General features: G+C 43.4%; 1 protein-coding gene across 2 annotated transcripts in view; it reads left to right on the plus strand.

Moving 5' to 3' along the window:
* Positions 1–20,582, plus strand: part of SLC67A1 (solute carrier family 67 member 1) — a 106,440-nt gene that overhangs the window by 48,442 nt on the left and 37,416 nt on the right. For both annotated transcript variants that reach the window (XM_074956916.1, XM_074956917.1), the window contains one exon: positions 20,080–20,195. In XM_074956916.1, coding sequence (XP_074813017.1) covers positions 20,080–20,195 — 116 coding nt within the window. The remainder of the gene's footprint in view (positions 1–20,079; positions 20,196–20,582) is intronic.

Below are 20,582 nucleotides of genomic sequence, written 5' to 3' on the forward strand. Positions count from 1 at the left end.
GAGGATAAAGACATGAAAGGTTGAGATGTGCTCAGGTACTTCAAATATGTTACAAGCTATTATAAAGAGGATTATCATCAGTTATTTTCTCTGTCTGCCCAAGGTAAGACAAGACGTTTCAGCCTTAATCTTCAGCAAAGGAGATTTAGGTTAGATATTAGGAGAAACTTTCTAACTAGAAGGTAGTTAAGCTCTGGAATAGGCTTCCAAGAGAGGTTGTGGAATCCCATTGTTGGAGGTTTTAAGAACAGGTTGGACAAACCCCTGAGGCTGTTAAGGATCGTCTAAGGTTTACTTGGTCCTGCTTCAATGCAGGGGCTGGACTAAATGACCCCTCAAGTTCCCTTCCAGCCCTACATTTCTATGATTCTACTACAGTAATGGGGGCTGTATAAGTACCTAATAGAGCTAAGAAAGAAAAACATTGTACAAGGATTTTTGTGTTTATTGCTTGGAGGAACAGTTTTTCCCTGAAAATATCAATATAGGATCGGATAGTGTGGGCTCCATCACATGCTTTTCCTAGATCTTATCGCATTAAATTGTTGTGGGGAATCAGGCCTGGAGAGCCCTGACCTAAGTTCACTCTAAGATGCGTGGCTGTGCAGCAGGCTATCAAGGGCCGCGCCAGTGGGGAGAGGCGCCTCTACCCCGGCCCCGGAGCTGCCCCGGCGGGGGAGAGGCATCTCTCCACTGGCACCGGCACTGGAGCTGCCCCGGCTGGGGAGAGAAGGCTGAGCGGAGTCCTCTCTCCCCACTGCATCCCTCGGGCAGCCTGAACCCCCAAACCATCATCTCCAGCCACACCCCAGAGCCTGCACCTCAAGCCAGAGCCCTCACCCCCCCACACACTCCAACTCTCTGCCCCAGTCCTGAGCTCCCTTCCACACCCCAAACCCCTCATCCCTGACCCCACCCCAGAGCCCTCACCCCCCTGCACCCCAACCCCCTGCCCAAACCCTGAGCCCCCTCCCACACTCTGAACCCCTCGGCCCCGTCCCCACCACACATCACCTCCATATTGGTGCACATAACAAAATTAATTCCGCACATGGACATAAAAATTTAGAGAGAACATTGGCCTTGACATCCTTGTATTACTTAGCTACCCCTTCTCTTCCATTCTGTACAGCTGTACTTATTCCAAGCTCTTGGAAGCACTCTAGAGTCCAAATTTTCAAAGAAATGCATGCTGACAAAAGGAGCAATTTCACTCACTGTGCCCAGAAAAAAACTTGTGTGTAAAACTGTAGTGAATGTGTGGGCAAACAGGTATGTAAGTGCCTGATCAGCCCATTTGCATTTTTCAGGCACAGTTGGTGCACCAGCCTTTAAAAAAAAAAAAAAAATCCCTAAAAATGGCTGAAATTGGAGAGTTCACAAGATATCACCATTCACAAGCATCAATCTGTTATCATCATTCTGGCCCTAGGTTCAAAAAGAATGGCCAGTCACTGGCTTATATGGTTAGTTCTAGATTCTACCCTTGTAAAGTACAACCATGTGATAGATGTGTGGTAAAGAAATATAATTTCAAAGTGGACATGTTGGGTCTCTGGCTCTTGAAACAACAGATTGATTGAAATGCAAATCTGATAAATACAGTGAAAGCCCGTTGTACCTGAGGCTGATTTCTTTGATCGTGGACCCTATAGATATGTCCATTAGAGGCTTCCAAACTGTGCTGGGTGGAGCATAGCGCTCACCCCTCCTTTTTTCCAGCTGCCAAATTACAGTTAAAAACAACAAAAAATACTTTGCGAACATTTTTCCATATCAGCAATTGTTGCCACAGGAAAGTCATTTGAACATGAACAGGATAGGAGGTAGCGCCTCAGAACGGGAGGGGAGGTTGTCCATGAGGCGGTCTCGCTATTAAGACGAAAGAGGCTGACAAGTCCTCGTGTACAGAGTACTACAACATAATGCAAATTACACTAAGTGGTGTCCTTGATGGGGTTGTCTCAGTAGAAGGGTCAAGGACTGAACAGGCTACAGAGAATGAGTGAGCCTCTTTCCCCCAAGAAATTGTACCTCCCGCTGTGAGTTAAGGTGCATTGGTGTTATGGTTGAAGGAAAGATTGTAATGCCATTGCCCACTCTGTGTCACTCTGTGTCTGTTCTGTGCCTAGAGGATTTTAGTTTCCATGGCAGCACTGAAATCCACTTAAAAATACAGCAACAATATGCAGCAACTCTGCAATCACACCTTTGATTGCTGTGGACTTTGCTAAATCTCTTCTCAGCTGACCTCTACAAGGTGTACAAGGTAACTTCAATGTGTGTGTGTGTGTGTCTCTCAGGGCTGTTAAACAATTTTAAAAATCGCAATTAATCACAAGATTAAAAAAAAGTCTCAATAATCGCAGTTTTAATCGCACTGTTAAACCATAATAGAATAACAATTTTAATTTATTATAAATATTTTTGGATGTTTTTCTACATTTTCAAATATATTGATTTCAATTACAACACATAATACAAAGTGTACACAGTGCTCACTTTATATGATTATTTTTATTACAAATATTTGCACTATAAAAAAGATAAACAGAAGAAATAGTATTTTTCAGACAATTCACCTCATACAAGTACTGTAATGCAATCTCTTTATTGGGAAAGTGCAACTTACAAATTGCCACTCCGGGCGATGCTCTGGAACTACTCCATATGAAGCCAGTCAGGACTCTGGGGGAGCATGCCTCCTCTCTGTGAGCATACTGTCTCCAGAGCAAGAAGCTTATACAGCTTTGACCTTCCTGAGTCTGACCTCGGAGCATTCAGCATCCCCTTCCACACCATGCGCTTCCCACAGCGAGTCTGCACAGGCGGGGCTCCTGGGGAAGCCAGTGGGTCCTGCACCCCAATTCCACAGTCAGACGTGACTCTTAGCCAGCCAGTAAAACAGAAGGTTTATTAGACGATAGGAACACAGTCCAAAACAGAGCTTGTAGGTACAGGAAACAGGAGCCCTAAATCAGGTCCATCTTGGGGCCAGGGAGGCCAGAGCCCCATCTGGGCCCCCCTCCATTTCCCCAGCCAGCTCCACACTGAACTCTCCAGCCCTCCTCTGGCCTTTTTCTTTCCCAGGCCAGGAGGCCACCTGATCTCTTTGTTCTCCACGACCTTCAGTTGGCACCTTTGCAGAGGAGGGGCCCAGGCCATCAGTTGCCAGGAGACAGGGTGTTGGCCATTCTCTGTGCAGACAGCATCACACTGGCCCTCTAAGGCTCTGCAACAATCACACAGCTTATTCCACCGCCTAGATACTTAAGAACTGCATAGGGGAAACTGAGGCACACATACAGTATTCAGAGAAAACATTAAGAACATTCCCACTTTGTCACACAAATGGAGAATTATTATTTTTTTACATAGCTACACTCAAAAACAAAACAGTGTAAAACTGTGGAGACTATAGGTCAAAGCATGAAGAAGCCTATGAATGTTTAGCATATCTGGCACATAAATACTTTGCAACACTGGCTACAACAGCATCTCGCATTTTCAGGTGACATTGTAAATAAGAAGCAGGCAGCATTATCTCCCGTAAATGTAAATAAATTTGTTCAGTCCATCACTAAGACAAAGAAGAAGTAGGACTGAGTGGACTTGTACTATGTGATTAAAACTGTGATTAATCATGATGATTTTTTAAATCTAGTTACCGAATATACTCGTTCATTAGCCCGGTCATTTATAAGCCGACCCTCAAGATGGATAGGTAAAAATAGTAAAAACTGTATGACCCTTTCATAAGCCAACCCTATATTTCAGGGGTTGGCAAACTTTGGCTCCCGGCCCATCAGGGTAAGCTGCTGGCGGGTCGGGACGTTTTGTTTACCTGGAGCATTCATAGGCTTGGAGCCCCTCAGTTCTCAGTGGCCGCGGTTCGCCGTTCCCAGCCAATGGGAGCTGCGGGAAGCAGCGCACCACTTCCCGCAGCTCCCATTGGCTGGGAACAGCGAACTGCGGCCACAGGGAACTGAGGGGCTCCATGCCTGCAGGCGTTCCAGGTAAACAAAACAACAATATGTTAGATATTCAATTCAATGATTTTATAGAGTTTAAAATAATCAAATTTTGGTGTAGACCCGTTTATAAGCCAACCCCCGCTCTTTGATGGTCACTTTTTACCAAAAATATTTGGCTTATGAACGAGTGTATACGGTAATTTGTTTTGTGTTAATTGCATGCCTTAACTGTGCTTCATTGGCAGCCTATCTATCTATCTATCTTATTTCATTGTTTTACTAGATATTATTATTATTTACTGTAATAAGATGGCCAAAAGGAAAAGATTCCGTTTGAGGTTCTTAGTCTTTCATTAAATAGAGAGTGTTTATGCTACCAACTGGGGGAAAAGTAATGCTGAATTGCCAGTTGGCTAAACTCACAAATATCAAATGCAGAGCAATCTGCTTTTTGAATGTATTTTACATGCAGTAGCCATCATCACTATGGAATCAGACAAACAAAATACCTAATTGGAAAAGCTCTGTAAATATAGTAACAGAAGGGACCCTTATGGCTAGAACATAAAGAACCTGTCCAAGCAGGCAAATCTTACACCTTAATTAATGGTTGCACTCTTCTGCTTGTTTAAATTAAATGACTCACTCTTTTTATGCAATGCCTGCTTCTGAGGTAAAACTGAAATGGCATCACCTGCTGAAAACACTTCTAAGGCTACGTTTTTGCCGCAGAAAAGGTTTTTTTATAACAAGTTAACACTCTCACTGCCAAATCCTAATGGAGACAAGGCGCAGGTAGTTTTACCTTGATGTAGCTAATTGAGATCATCCCTAAGTGAGGGGGGTATAAGAATGACCTCAACTAACTAATCAAGGTAAAACTACTTGTGCCTTGTCTCCACTAGCATTTTATATTCAGATTGCTATCTTAGTGTAAAGTACACTGGTTTTGTTTGTTTGTTTTGTTTTTAAAAAGAGAAAACATAGTTTGGAAATTTTATTCCCTTGATTAGAGTCCGGTTGAGAGAGAAAATTCAGATTTCAAAGAGGGACATTCAGTGGCTTCACAATGTACCTTTTAACCGTGGGGACCTATGGTAGGGGAAGAGCCATTGGCCATTATCTTTGAAAACTCATGGCGATTGGGGAAGGTCCCGGACGACTGGAAAAAGGTTAATGTAGTGCCCATCTTTAAAAAAGGGAAGAAGGAGGATCCTGGGAACTACAGGCCAGTCAGCCTCACCTCGGTCCCTGGAAAAATCATGGAGCATGTCCTCAAGGAATCAATTCTGAAGCACTTGGAGGAGAGGAAAGTGATCAGGAACAGTCAGCATGGATTCACCAAGGGCAAGTCGTGCCTGACTAATCTAATTACCTTCTATGACGAGATAACTGGCTCTGTGGATGAGGGGAAAGCAGTGGACATGTTGTTCCTTGACTTTAGCAAAGCTTTTGACACAGTCTCCCACAGTATTCTTGCCAGAAAGTTAAAGAAGTATGGGCTGGATGAATGGACGATAAGGTGGACAGAAAGTTGACTAGATTGTCAGGCTCAACAGGTAGTGATCAATGGCTCCATGTCTAGTTGGCAGCCGGTATCAAGTGGAGTGCCCCAAGGGTCAGTCCTGAGGCCGGTTTTGTTCAATATCTTCATAAATGATCTGGAGGATGGTGTGGATTGCACCCTCAGCAAGTTTGCAGATGACACTAAACTGGGAGGAGAGGTAGATACGCTAGAGGGTAGGGATAGGATACAGAGGACCCTAGACAAATTGGAGGATTGGGCCAAAAGAAATCTGATGAGGTTCAACAAGGACAAGTGCAGAGTCCTGCACTTAGGATGGAAGAATCCCATGCACCGCTACAGACTAGGGACCGAATGGCTAGGCAGCAGTTCTGCAGAAAAAGACCTAGGGGTTACAGTGGACAAGAAGCTGGATATGAGTCAATAGTGTGCCCTTGTTGCCAAGAAGGCCAATGGCATTTTGGGGTATATAAGTAGGGGCATTGCCAGCAGATCAAGGGATGTGATCATTCCCCTCTATTCGACATTGGTGAGGCCTCATCTGGAGTACTGTGTCCTTTTTTATGCCCCATACTACAAGAAGGATGTGGAAAAATTGGAAAACGTCCAGCGGAGGGCAACAAAAATGATTAGGGGACTGGAACACATGACTTATGAGGAGAGGCTGAGGGAACTGTAATTGTTTAGTCTGTGGAAGAGAAGAATGAGGGGGGATTTGATAGCTGCTTTCAACTACCTGAAAGGGGGTTCCAAAGATGTTCTCAGTGGTAGCAGATGACAGAACAAGGAGTAATGGTCTCAAGTTGCAGTGGGGGAGGTTTAAGTTGGATATTAGGAAAAACTTTTTCACTAGGAGGGTGGTGAAACACTGGAATGTGTTACCTAGGGAGGTGGTGGAATCTCCTTCCTTAGAAGTTTTTAAGGTCAGGCTTGACAAAGCCCTGGCTGGGATGATTTAGTTGGGGATTGGTCCTGCTTTGAGCAGGGGGTTGGACTAGATGACCTCCAGAGGTCCCTTCCAACCCTGAGATTCTATGATTCTAAGAGCACCTAATTTTACATAAAAACTGCCATACTGAGTCAGACTTGGGGTCCATCTAGTCTGGTATCTTCTTAACAAAAGGGACCAATATCAGATACTGCAGAGTAAAGGTCAAGAAATCCTGCAGTAGGTAGATGTAGGATAATCTGTGTCTCAGATTGATTTAGCTGGTATAAAATTTGCATCCCATCCATACTCTTGTTGTGAGCTGGATCTTGCTTTGTACTGAATATAGTCCAAATCATTGTAGCAAACAGTCAACCACATTCCTGCCCTGCTGATATTACGTAGTCAGTAAGAACCCTTTCTCTGAAGCACATTACTTTTACAAGGTCTGTGTTGGTTAACAAAAGTTTGACCTCATTAGTCGATCTTTTACCATTTACAGCATTTTATGAAGTCAGACATGTTGTAACATAATTAATCATTATGTGTTCGGTTATGAGTCACTGGATAAGCCATAGCTTACCTTCTAACCAGGCAGTACGTGGGAGTGCTTACACAATGGCACACCCAGACTATCTGAATAATGTGCCATATGGCTAACTTGTGAGAGTAGTTTGTGAGATTGTTAACTATAATAATTAAAAAAACTCCATATTTGCAAGTTGTACCATCCACTATGAAACTGACATCACACAGATAATATGACAAACCATTCCAGTCAGAAATGTTCTTGCATATAAAATATGTATAGCTAAATAGTAATAATGATTTGCATTTCTATAGCATCTAACGATCTCAAAGACATTACAAATACTGACCAGTTAAGCCTTGCAATCTCCCTATGAATTGAGCCAAAAGAGTCACCTGAGGTGACACAACAACTGTGTTGGATTTTCTGGTTGCACACAGGTACACTTTATTAATACAAATAAAATGTCTGCAGGGAAAGATGCACCAGGAATTTGAATTTTAATAATTGTAATAGTTGGAGAGTAAAAATAATCAGAATTCCAAATCAATATATTTTACCTTGGAATGCGTCAGGTCTTATTTAGACATCAACATTATTATTGTTAATTGTAGCACCTACAGAACCACCAAGCAGTGGGACCCATTGTGCTAGGCACTGTATAAACACTTAAGAGACACTTCATCCCCCAGAAGCCTACAGTGCGAATAGGCAAGAACAGACAAAAGGTGGGAGTATAGAAACACTATTATCTCCATTTTACTGGTGGGGAACTGGAACAAAAGCTACATCTACACAGCGATGCTAAACCCATGGTTCGCCCAGGTCAGCTGACTCAGACTCATGGGACTGAAAAATCACTGTGTAGACCAGGGGTGGCCAACCTGTCGCTCAGGAGCCACATGTGGCTCTTCAGAAGTTAATACGCGGCTCCTTGTATAGGCACCAACTCCGGGGATGGAGCTACAGGCTCCAGCTTTCCAATGTGCCGGGGGGGTGCTCACTGCTCAACCCCTGGCCCTGCCACAGGCCCTGCCCCCACTCCACCCCTTCTCACTCTCTCCCCTGAGCCTGCCAGGCCCTCGCTCCTCCCCCTCCCGAGCCTCCTGCACGCCATGAAACAGCTGATTGGGAGGTGCGGGGAGGGAGGAGGAAGGCGCTGATCAGTGGGGCTGCTGGTGAGTGGGAGGTGCTGGGAGTGGGGTGGGGGAGCTGATGCGGGGCTGCTGATATATTATTGTGGCTCTGTGGCAATGTACATTAGTAAATTCTGGCTCCTTCTCGGGCTCAGGTTGGCCACCCCTGGTACAGACATTCAGGCTTCTGCTGGAGCCTGAGTTCTGGGACCCTTGGATGTTTACACAGATTTTTTTTTAGTCCCACAGCCCACGCACCCGCAAGTCTGAGTCAGCTGTGGCTGGTCTTTTATCCCCATGGAGACATATCCAGAGAGACTGAGTGACTTGCCCAAAGTCACACAGGAAGCCTGTGGCAGACTTAGGAATTGAACCCAGATGTTGAGTCCCCCGTTCAGTGTCTTAACCACAAGACCAGCCTGTCTTGGTCCTTGCTTGGTCTCTCTCTCTTCCATACATGGAGGATGAAGCAAGCAGATATAACTGAGAGCAGAGGGAGGTCTTCGGTTAGCCAGCTGGGTAAAATTTCTTAGGGAGGGAAGTTTATTCTTCCGTTTGTTGTAAATGAATTTAAATGTGCAGGTGTTGTTCTGTGCACAGATAAAGAAACGAGCAGAACTGCCTAAGACACACCAGCGGGAAAAGCAGTAATAACACAGGCAAGTGCCAGCTTTGAATTAGCAAAGTATCATTTTCTGAAATGTGGTCTTTTACCAGCGCCGCGTGCATGAAAATAATTGACACTCAAGATTAATGACACTGGATTATGGGCAAAATGTGCAATCCACCCACATCTTATTCAAGTGTAACTGATATGCCTCTTCCTGCAATTAGCAGAGTTCCTCTGAAGAGCCCTGCTTTGGATTCAAGCAGTAAATGGGTTGGCAAAGACACGCTGCTCTCAGCTGCCTTGGGGAATAGCATTCTCCCAAGCATGCCACAAATATTTCATTCATTTGGCAGAAAAGCAGAGGATGTGTTATACTCAGGCTTTTTGCTACAGAAGAAACCAATTATCTCAACCTCTTTTTATTGTTCTGATTTCCTTTCTAGCAAATGCTTGTGGAAGGCATGCAGCCTTGCTACCACGCCACCCCTAAGATACTCAGCCATTTATATCAATTCATACAGACTATCCTCCAAGTAGAGAGAGCCTCTGATGAAAGGCCCTATGCGAGTGCCAGTGTATTAATTTAATATCCTGTACTGAAATATAATGTTCCGTATAGACACTCGGACACAATGGACCCAATCTTGGCCCAGGCTAGGACCTTTTTGTGCTGACAGCACAAAGGACACTTAAAGCTGCCCTTTAAGGATACAGCCCTGTTAATACACCTTAGTTGTGATCTAGTACCCTGTGTTGTTCCATTCCTGCCCCAGTTCTGCCACTCCACTTCAGTTCTAACTTGCAGCATCTATTGTTTGAATCCTGTCTCTTCCCCTACACACACCCCACCAGTGCACTACAGTGCTGATCTGTAACACCCATCCTGTTCCAGGTCTAGGCTTCTTATGAACAGAGGCCGCCAATCTTAGATTTTTAAGACTTTTGGGCAAGGCTCATGTCTACCTCTGTGTTTGTTCAGTGCCTAGCATAATGGGGCCTTGATCCTGATCTGGGCCTTTGGACGCTACTGTAAAATCAATATTGAATTATAATAGTGTCAGATTGCCTAAGGTTATGAACAAATGGCTACTGCAAAATGACCCGGGCCATCTTTCGGTCAAATAAATATCCTGAGTAAGCTAGAATACGGCTGCCACCAGAAATAAAGAATTGTGTAGATATTCACCTGAGGACTGTGAGTAGCTCGTGGTATATGGATGGGTGCTAGATTTCATAAGAGCCAGTCTTGGATGTGATCTAGTTCTCTTCATGTGCGATGAAAAGGCTTTTACTCCATTCACTCAAGGTGACAGCCCAAGCCAACAGCTGTTTTCTGGTTTTTTTGTTTTTGTTTTTTTCTTCACATCAGGTGAGGAGGAATTAACAAATCCCATCACTCCCTCCTGCTTTTGATGACTGGGCCAAGCTATGCATTGTAACTCTGAATTGGAGTTCAAATATAGCGCATGTGGCTGAGAGAGCTAACGGGGACATGTCTATGGAGGAGTTGTGATGAAAAATCAAAGGGACCCTACTCTTGGGCAGCATCTGAAAAGTGGGCTGCAATGATGCAACGTGGGTAAGGCCATTGGAAGGGGGCAGTTAAATGCCCCCTGCCCTTGTGACAGGTCCACCACCACAACTTTACGATGTGAGTTAGAAGGGAGATCCCTTTCTGTAGCAAGCCCCCACCCTCCCCGCAAGGCTCTGCATGGCATTTAATGCTGCTTTAACTAGCATTAATCCCCACTCTGTCTGCATGCCATTCTAACAGGAGCATTTGCTTAGGCGGGGAGGTCAGGAGGAGAACACATGCCATTTTCTAGTCTTGTTTTTGTGTGAAATTCTCCCCCTGGGGACAGCCAAGTCAGAGTGTCAGAATTTCCACTGCATAATCCCACCTAAGGGGGAAATTTGGCCATTAGAGAAACATGAATAAAAGCGGTGTGAGTGCAACTGGCTGACCTGTACTGACACATTAGCATGAATCTGGCAGCCAGACTGGTTTTCCTCCTGCCCCCACCATCCCTCTGTGGAGAAGATACGTTGTAACAATATATGTACATGATAGTCCCAGACATTGGGTGACATTTTCAAAAACAAAAAGAGGCCATCTGCATTTTTTTTTCTACCCTTAACAAAAAATTGGGGCTTTAGGTTCAGGCTTTGGGTGACGCTTTGTGTCAGTTCATTTGTCTGTCACAGGAATCTTAGCTACGATGGGCTGATCTTTGAGGTTAAAGTTGAGCTACATGGACCAAAGATTGGCAGAGTAACTAAAATAACATCCTCTTGAATTAAACCTTAGTTTCTCATCCTCCACACATGCTAGTTACTGTAGTTTTCACTGATCATGGAGTCATTAGGCATATGCTTGGACTTCCATTAATGAAGGGCTGGTCCGTCCCCCCTGTTTTGTAAAGAACACAGACATATTACTTGGAGAATGATGAAATTGTGACATTGTTACAGTGCTTTTTTTTTTCCTCTTCGCTTTTAGCAGAGTGGATTTGTGTTCAGTGAACCTCTTTCACCTACAGCTGTCCCCTCGCTCAAGGCTTAAGTGTTTGAGCAGATAGTGCTGGAATACAATCAAAGGAGTAGTTAAGTCTTCTTAGAGCACTTCAACGAATTTGGAGCTGTCATGAATGAGAGCTTTATGCAGCATTGTTTTGAAGTAGGAGTGAGTCACTAAAAAACAATTTGTACTTTTTCCACACTCAGCTTTGACTTTATTAAGAAAAAAGGAAAGGGAAAAAAAATCCATTTTCTGGAGAGACATGCCTTGATCACTGAATCCTGAAACGATAAATGGGAACGGCAACCTTCTACAAAGAAATGAACTATGGCTGTAAAATTTAATTTTGCAGTAATACACAGATTATACACAGCACTTTGCATTCAGAGCCAGGAGCAGCTGTTGGAATGCTAAGCAGAAAGTGACTGAACTTACCTTACTTTACATGGACCCAGACTTCAGTGAGCCACATGCATGCTTTCCTTATCGACATATTTTTGATGTTGAAGCTATTGAAAGGGAAAGACTAAACTTTAGTCTACAATCCATTTGATTCCTTGAGGGATAGCGTACAGTACATCTCCTTCACTGCATCATCCCGGAAACTCGGTGTATTTTAGGATTTACTGTTATCTTTAAATGTTTACAGATGCTGCTGAGGCGTTACATGGAAAGGAATTCAACCATTTTCATACAGCATTGATTGATAATATTTTCTTTTGGGTTTAATTCTTTTACCATGACATTACTCCTTGATCGTAAATACAGTCGTGAGTTCTGTTTTCGAGCTTTTATAAGGACGGGGCTTCCAGATGGAAAACCATTTCCTCCCACCAATGGCGCATTATGAACTGCCCCAGGCTGCAAAACTAGTCATGTAATATAAATGTTTACAGCAGGCTGACTTAGCTTCAGCAGTTTACACAAAATATAAACAGTGTGTCGTACGTGCCTTGTAAAGGCGCTTTCCCCCCGGTTAGTTACTGCATGGCCGCTCAGCATATGCCTTGTACCTCACGCACACCTCTTACCACATGTTGAAATTATTATGAATCAGGCACTGAAGTTTATTAAAAGACGTCATCCCAGGTTGTGATGTAGGATTTCCACCCAGAATCCACGTAGGACACTGCAAAGACAGGATAGGAATTGATGGATCTGGTTTCTAAACGCAGAGCACTGCTTCAGATGGAGGAGGAACTGGTGGGGATGTATTCAGACATTTTGGGGGGTCTCCTTCCAGAAGGTTCTCCTTTCCGTCCTCCTCCTCCTCTCGCAGTCGCAGATACAGCAGAGGAGGGAAAATAGTGCATTCAAGATCAAAATGCCTACCTGTCTCAGGCAAGAAAGACCAGTTCTGTTGCACTATAACCATTGTTTTATGGACTGTTGGCCTTCAAGTCCCCTCACTAAGCATTGTTCCAGTTGAGACCAGCTCAGCGCTGCTCCTATTGGCTCAACCAGGGTGAGGCATCTTTTGAGCTGATCTGGTAGAACTCATCATGCAAATCCCAAGAATCCTCCTGGCTCAAATGTAGACAGTGGTAACATAAGGGGTAAATGTTCAATGAGTCCAGCCACTGGACAGAGATTCCACTGATGGCTGCAGGCCTCCCACCTTCTCCTGAGGAGGTTCATGAAGGAGAGAATAATGCGTCCTCGCTTCCTCACAGGCCCAGCTCCAGTCTTCAAGTCCAGAACACTTCAAACTGGTAGGACAATAGGGGTTGTAATATCTGTCTGAGTTTTTCACAACATGATGTAGCTAAAGTGGAGGGAAAAGGCTTCCCTGACTCGATCACCATTCCTCAAGGAGCTTGCTAAAACAGCCTGTCCCCAAAGCTTCCGATAGGTGACCCACAAAAAGATCAAGGGTGCAGAGACAGGCGCTGAGACTTTCACAGGGTTGTTTGCAAATGGCCAGGAGGAATTAAGGCTCCAAAGGCAGCTAGAAACTTCATAAAATTACAGAAAACAGAGGTGGAAAAGACTTACTAGAACATCTAGTCCATCCTCTACTAATATAGGGGTCTTTTCTAGAGCATTTTTACCCTCACAGGGTGAGGGTCTGGTCATAGCCCAACAGAAAAATTATAAAGCATATTCTTAGTCTACAAATAATAGTAATTGCATCTTAGTTACTTACCTAACATGTGTTGTTTAATTCCAGGGGCCAAATTCTCTGCTGGTGTAACTGGGCACAGCTCAGTGGAATTTTGCCCATTTCTGCCAACAGACAATTTGACCCCAGGACTTCAGTCCTGGTATGTTTGCAAAGACTATTTGTCAGTTCAGTCCCATGGGTTTTATGTACAATGCTTCCAGGAATAAGTGCACACACCCAATATGCCTGGGCTGTTGCACACTCTACCTTGTCACCTAGCAGTGTAAATAGTCGGGTATGTCTTGGTAGCCTGGTATTTCCATAATCTGCTTGGCTGCCTCCAGTCTTCACCTACATAACCCACAGAGCAATCATCACAAACTGTTCAAGCACAACGAAATAGCAGTCATTACCCTTGCACTGCTAAAAGAGAATGGAACCTTTAATGGGGATGAAAACTGTGCCAGGTGGCTGGGGAAGCTGAGAAGGGTGTCAATATTTACTTCCCTGAGTACACAGCAAAATGCCACCCTGTGACCATTTCTCTTCCAAGTCAAAGGCTTGATTGAAACAAAGAACACCCACCAAGTGCCGAATTTACCAGCAAGCTGAAAAATTAATTCTGGAAAAATCTAAGGCTACAGCCAGAACTTTCCCTTCTGTTTTGTTTCTTATTTTCATAGTTCTGAGGAGACCCTGCATTCTGTGCACAAAGAGAGCTGTCACTCAGGTTTATCTTTTTGATCCAGAGGTACCCAAAATGGGCTCTGGATAGTCCATGGAGCGCCGGCATGTCCCATGGTGCTGTTCTCAAATTTATCTCCAGTTGATAAATTGCAACAAAACACAGCTATAAATACATTATGTTCCTTGTCTCACTTTTCGATTAAACCAGTTGTGGAAGTTGACACAGGGATGTGGTTGGATTGTGAATGGGAAGGGGAGACAGACTGTGAGATCATGGAATGGAAGGGGAGGTGGCCTGGCCGACAATCGCTCTGTTAAAATGAGGTCCAGTTCTGAAAAAGCTTGCTGATCCCTGGTCTAAACTATCTACTGTATCAGCCCACATATTTACAGGGTGCTCACTGGAATGTTCTCATATAGAAATAACCCGATCCAGCTACACTGAAGTCAGTGGCAAAACGTCAATTGACGTCTGTGAAGCAGGATCAGAACTCTAGAGAATAAGCTCTTTGGAGCTGAAATGTCAACTCTGATTCTGAGGGTACAAAACACTGGTGAAAGGAACTATGCCCAACTTTTTCAAATGTGTGGATTTCGGCATCCAAATCCCTATCGAGGCAGCTAAATAAGGGGCCTAATTTTTCAGAAGTATGGAGCAGCTGCAGTTCCTAATGAGATCAATAGATTCATAGTACATCAAAAAATTAGCCCACTTATTTAAATGCTTAAATTTAGGCACTTAGGAATTAGGTAACAAGATATTTAAGTCTTTCATCTCTGGGTCACCAGTTTAAAGACCACCCAGATTGGTAAAAACTGTAGGTAGTTATCATCTGCTGGCTGTTTTGTGACTTATGTGAAATGAGTTTGTGGATCTCAGCCTGGCTTCTAATGCCCAGTCACTACAACTGGCATCACTGTTGTTGGTTTCATTGGAGAAGGCAAGGGTTGAATGGGCTCTGAGACTGCTCTGCTCCTTTCTCCTCTAGAAGTCATCACCAGGTTCCTCTGGGTCAGGGTTATGTTAATGGTGTGGGTAGGGGAAGCTTTCAAAGCTAATGTCTTTCGGTATATCTTATGTTGGAGGTGCCAGTCATGGCTCCGTAGTCAAAGTTGAGTTCATGTTATGTTATGTATGAAGAATGCAGCCTATCCTCCCCAAAATTACAGTGCTTATCAAATGAATTTTCTGAAAATTTAGAAATCTGTTGATTTATTAATTAAAATCAATATAACTACATAAAGAGTTCAATCTCTTGATCTGTCGATCCGCCAGTCTTCATGGGCACTGAACTCACTTCCTCTTTTAAAAAAAAATCTTACTTTATATAAGAAAAATAATGTGAGATGCATTATAATGCGCTCAAGAAATATGTTAGCTACAGTTATGGAATCCATCCCCTCCACATGAGAAAAAATAATGTAGCTATCAACAAGAATGGTGTATCTTCACCATTTTTTTCAAAAAGGGGCAAAGATACTTGGAAAATTAAAAAATAAAGTGCCAGAAAGAAGTTATGGTTTGAGGGTGATATTTTCAGAGGCTTCTAAGTGACTTAGGTACTTTTGGATAATCTTACTCCTGACCTTTATATTTTCCTGAATGAGTTTTCAGTTTTTGCTACAGAACTCCGAAATCATTGAGTTTAGCCTTGTACAATTCCACTTACTCGTTTGCTTAAGGCAGGTCACTTTTTGAGGGGTGGGGGGACGCTGGTGTGTAAAATCTCTAGGGGTTTGCTTTTGTTTGGGGGGGGGCCACCCCATCATCATGGCAAAGAATTGGTGGGTAGATTTGGTGCTTGAGTTGGTTTAGTATTTTGTTTACTTGATTTTCAGAGGGAAATCCTCCATTTTTACTGACTGGTACCTGTCTTGAATCTTGTTTGGAACTTGAAAATGGAACACTGGCAAACAAGATCTTATAAAATCTCTTGCTAAAATCTTAACACAGCAAATGTTTGATTTTGTGGTCCGGGAGAACTGGTTGACATAATAAAGTCAGTGTAACTCTCTGCGGTATGTCTGTTTACATGAAGATATTATTTGAGGTTGATATAATTAATAAATACAGAACTAAAAGATTTCTTTTATTTGTGCAGTTGCTATCTACAGTAATGCCTATGTAGAATTTGTTCTTTGATGTTTCAGGGATTCAGATGAATACACTGAGCTGTCCCATTTTTTAATTTTAATAATAACAATGCAAGTTCTCAGAATTCTTCAGGCCACACTTTTGTCTGTCTAGGAAAAGACCTGAGACTTATACAATTAGTACAGCTCATTATTCTGTGGGGGAGCTCATGGTTATTGCTGATATCTCATGACATCAGCAATAACTGGGCATTAGGGTGGCTAGCTGCACCATCATAAAAAGGCATGCTTTGCAAATTACAGCTACTTCATGTTGTTTTGGCTCTTGTGTGCAGAATATTCCAGTTACTATGGATGAGTCTTGCTTCGTACAGTTCATGTGTAAGTCTATGTAGACTATTACAGAACCTGAAAAGTGATCTAGGGTGACAGTCACTCCTGTTCAGAGGGCCAGCGCAATGCCATTGCATCAGTAAAGCTCTGTTTGCCTAGTTTCCAAGGCCAGAAGGGATCATGGTGATCATCTAGTGACACTGACCACCTGTATGACACAGGCCATGGAATTACTGGGTGAAAGTCTTGCATCAAGCCTACATCTTGTGGTTGGGTTAGAGCATATGTTTTAGACATCCAGTTTTGACTTAGACTTCAAATCATGGAGAATCCACCATATCCCTTGGTAAATTGTTGCAGGGGTTAATTACTCTTACTGTTAAAAATTTAGCACCTTCTTTCTAACCTGAATTTATCTAGATTCAGCTTCCAGTCACTTATTATGCCTTTGTCTGATAGATTAAGGAGCTCTCTAGTATCAGAAATCTTCTCCCTATGAAGTTACTGTGACATTATACTCCATATGATTCTATGAAAATATGCTAATGTGTGTGAATATGATGACAGGTTTCAGAGTAGCAGCCGTGTTAGTCTGTATTCGCAAAAAGAGAAGGAGTACTTGTGGCACCTTAGAGACTAACAAATTTATTTGAGCGTAAGCTTTCGTGAGCTACAGCTCAGTGAAAGCTTACGCTCAAATAAATTTGTTAGTCGCTAAGGTGCCACAAGTACTCCTTTTCTTTTTGCGAATATAATGTAACTGGAATATGCTTCGTGCAAAAGGCTTCTTGTAAGGAATCATTACAAAGCTTATAATCTACTTAGTGTGTTCATCCTATTTGTATGAATGTATCATTCTTGTATCTGAAACTAGGAATATAAAATATAACTCTGAGGTCCCATTGTAGTTATGCAAAATGTGGGCCATTAATAGTGGTTTAGAATCTTGATGGCTCCCATCAACTAGGACAATTGACTGTAGATGGCTCTGTTTACTTGCAAGCCTTCCTGTGAGTCAGGCCATGAATAATGAAGTCTTGCTGTCTCACAGGACATATGACCATGTCACCTGGTACTGGAATCCATCTTAAACCTGGTGCTTTTCCATTTAGGAGGGGTAGGGACGCAAAGAGACAAAAGATTCCCGCCTTGTGCCAAAGGTATATAAGAGGGTGAAACAAAACAAAGGAGGCTGCAGTCATGAGAAATCCCCTAGCTACCACCTGAGCTGAAACAAGGACTGTACCAGGGGAAAGGATTGGGCCCAGACTAGGAAGGAGTCTAGTCTGTGAAAGAAGCTTATTGGAACATCTGAGGGTGAGATTTACCTGCATTTAGTTTCCTACTGTATTAGGCTTAGACTTGCATGTTTTATTTTATTTTGCTTGGTAATTTACTTTGTTCTGTCTGTTATTACTTGGAACCACTTAAATCCTACTTTTTATACTTAATAAAAGCACTTTTTGCTTATTAAGTAATTAAGAGCAAGTAATTAATACCTGGGGGAACAAACAGTTGTGCATATCTCTCTATCAGTGTTATAGAGGGTAGACAATTTATGCGTTTACCCTGTATAAGCTTTATACAGAGTAAAATAGATTTATTTAGGGTTTGGACCCCATTGGGAACTGGGTATCTGGGTGCTAGAGACAGGAGCAGTTTCTAAGCCGTTTTCTGTTAAGTCTACAGCTTTTGGGGGACGTGATTCAGACCTGGGTCTATGTTTGTAGCAGGCTAGCGTGTCTGGCTCAACAAGGCAGGGTACTGAAGTCCCAAGCTGCCAGGGAAAACAGGCTCAAGGTAGTCTCAGCACATCAGGTGGCAGTCCCAAGGGGGTTTCTGTGACCCAACCCGTCACAGTTACTTAAAGATCAATCTCAAGTCACCTCTTCACCTTCTCTTCTGAGAGCTTAAGTGGTGCTTAAGCAAGTATTGTTGACTTCAAAATGATAATAAGCAACACTGTCCTTCCCCAGCCACAGAAAGCTGTCTAAAGTGTTTCTCAAATGCGGCCATGGCGGCTGGGTGTGGCCACTAGGGCCTTTTCTTGTGGCCACAGTCTCCTGGCTGATGATTGGGGGTGGGAGGCAAAGCAACAGCCCCTCCCCTGGGGCCGCCAGTAGTGGTTGTCCCCCCATGGAGATACAAAAGCTGGAGGAGCATGCAGCCACTGAGTTTCCCACCTTCTCGGAAGCAGTGAGGTCAGGCTTCAGCCCTGGAGTGGCGGGTGGCAAGCTCCAGCCACGGGGCTTCAGGCTCCGTTCCCCAGCTGTGTGGTGGTGGGCTCTGGCCCTGAGCTCACCACCTCCCACCATCACCCTTGGCCCCCACTGCCTGCCCCAGTGCCCCATCACCCCTGGCCCCCACTGTCTGCATACTGACCTCTCCATTTAGGACTTAATTTGTCCCCAGGCTTGCTGGGAGTGAGTAAATCTGCTGTGAAAAGTGATATTAATGTACAAACTTAGTAGCTAGCAAGTCTTAAAAAAAAAAAAAATCACCAAAAAAGCAAAAGAAACAAGAAAAAAGTCAAGAACATGCAAAGCACCTGATTTGTGTTTCTATTCTGTTTATGTCCAGTAAAGAATAGAGACAACTGTACATTATTTTTGAGTCTGCAAAAATCCCTACATGCAATTCCAATGATACATATGTACATGTGCATATTTATTTGTTTTGCCAAAAGTTAATTAAATATTTTAGGGGAAAATGTCAGAGTGGCCTCCAGCAAGAGTTGGTAGCCACACTCTGAGGCCACCAAAAAATTTGTTGTGAGAACCGCTGGGGAGCAGTCCCTGATCTGTTAACAACATCCCACATCCCAGCAATATATGGGCAGATCCAAAATAACAATAACTTGGGCCATTGGTGGTTGAGTGGAAAATAGTTTTGCTTTATTTCACTCACTGGGAGCCTTTTAGTTGTGGGCATCTTAAGAGATGAGATAGGGTACCAATCAAAGGTGGTAGTCTATACCTGTTTCTGGACAGTGAGTGACAAAGTGGTTACCCTAAGATAAATAGATAAATTGGTTTCTTTAAAATGATGTTTGTCATCTTACATGGATCCTATCTTGTGGTTTTGCATATCTAGTGTCCTAGCTTCGGTGTACTCGTTGGACTAGATTCTGCCACCATTACTCTTGTTGAGTAGGATCTTCCTCCTGGAGGATTCCCACTGAAATCAGGTGGGCTTCTTGCAGAATAAGGCGCTACTCAATGTTAATAAAGGTGACAGAATTTGGCCCACTGTGGGATTGGATTGATCATAATTAACAATTCCGTTGTTTCATTTGAGGATCTCTAAGCAGCTTTGCCAAGAAAGCAATTTTTTCTGAGCTTTACAAATTAAAAAAGCACTGTGTTAATGCCAATTATTAATACTTTACTGTAACATGGTTTACACTCAAATCCATCTTTGAAGGAATTACATGGTCAGATCATGAGCATTCAAATAAGGCCTCAATCCCAAAAACACTTAAGCACATGCATAGCCTTAGTCACCATGACTTCATTGGGACTATTACTATTATTCGTATGAGTAAAGTTAGGCACATGCCTAAGTGCTTGTAGGATCACAGTGTTAGTCCTGTGTAATTCAGTCCATAGTATGTATATCTTAATTGCTCTTTCTGTTCACAGCACGTACTTTCCGTCGTATCTTGCGGTAGTGGCAAGTCTCATAAGTGCAGTGATAGTAATGACCTGTATCCCTGCTCACACCAAACCAAAGTTGAAGGAACAAGCTACGCAGCAGCGTGAGTGTTTACCTTTTCTGGCAACTTTTCAGCGCTATAGGAGTGTAGCTCGGCAGTTTTAAATGCTAAGTGCTGATCCCTCACCCTCATCTGAGAAGACGTGGCCATGGTGCCAAGCATGTATCAAATGAGAAGGGTTTTCTTGGCGATGATGATGATGAAACCATCGAACCGGTGTTCACTTGGGACCCATTCACTGCTTGAACGCAGATTTCCAGAGGCCTAAGCTTGTGCCATTATCATCTGCTGTGCAACTTGGCTGCTCAAACAGTTCAGTGGCATGTCCCCCCTCCGCGTAGGAGCTGGAGGGGGGACATGCCACTGCTTCCAGGAGTTGCTTGAGGTAAGCGCCTCCCAGAGCCTGCACCCCTGAGCCCCTCCCACGCC

Source organism: Natator depressus, chromosome 6, assembly GCF_965152275.1.
Source record: "Natator depressus isolate rNatDep1 chromosome 6, rNatDep2.hap1, whole genome shotgun sequence".
Taxonomy (NCBI): domain Eukaryota; kingdom Metazoa; phylum Chordata; order Testudines; family Cheloniidae; genus Natator; species Natator depressus.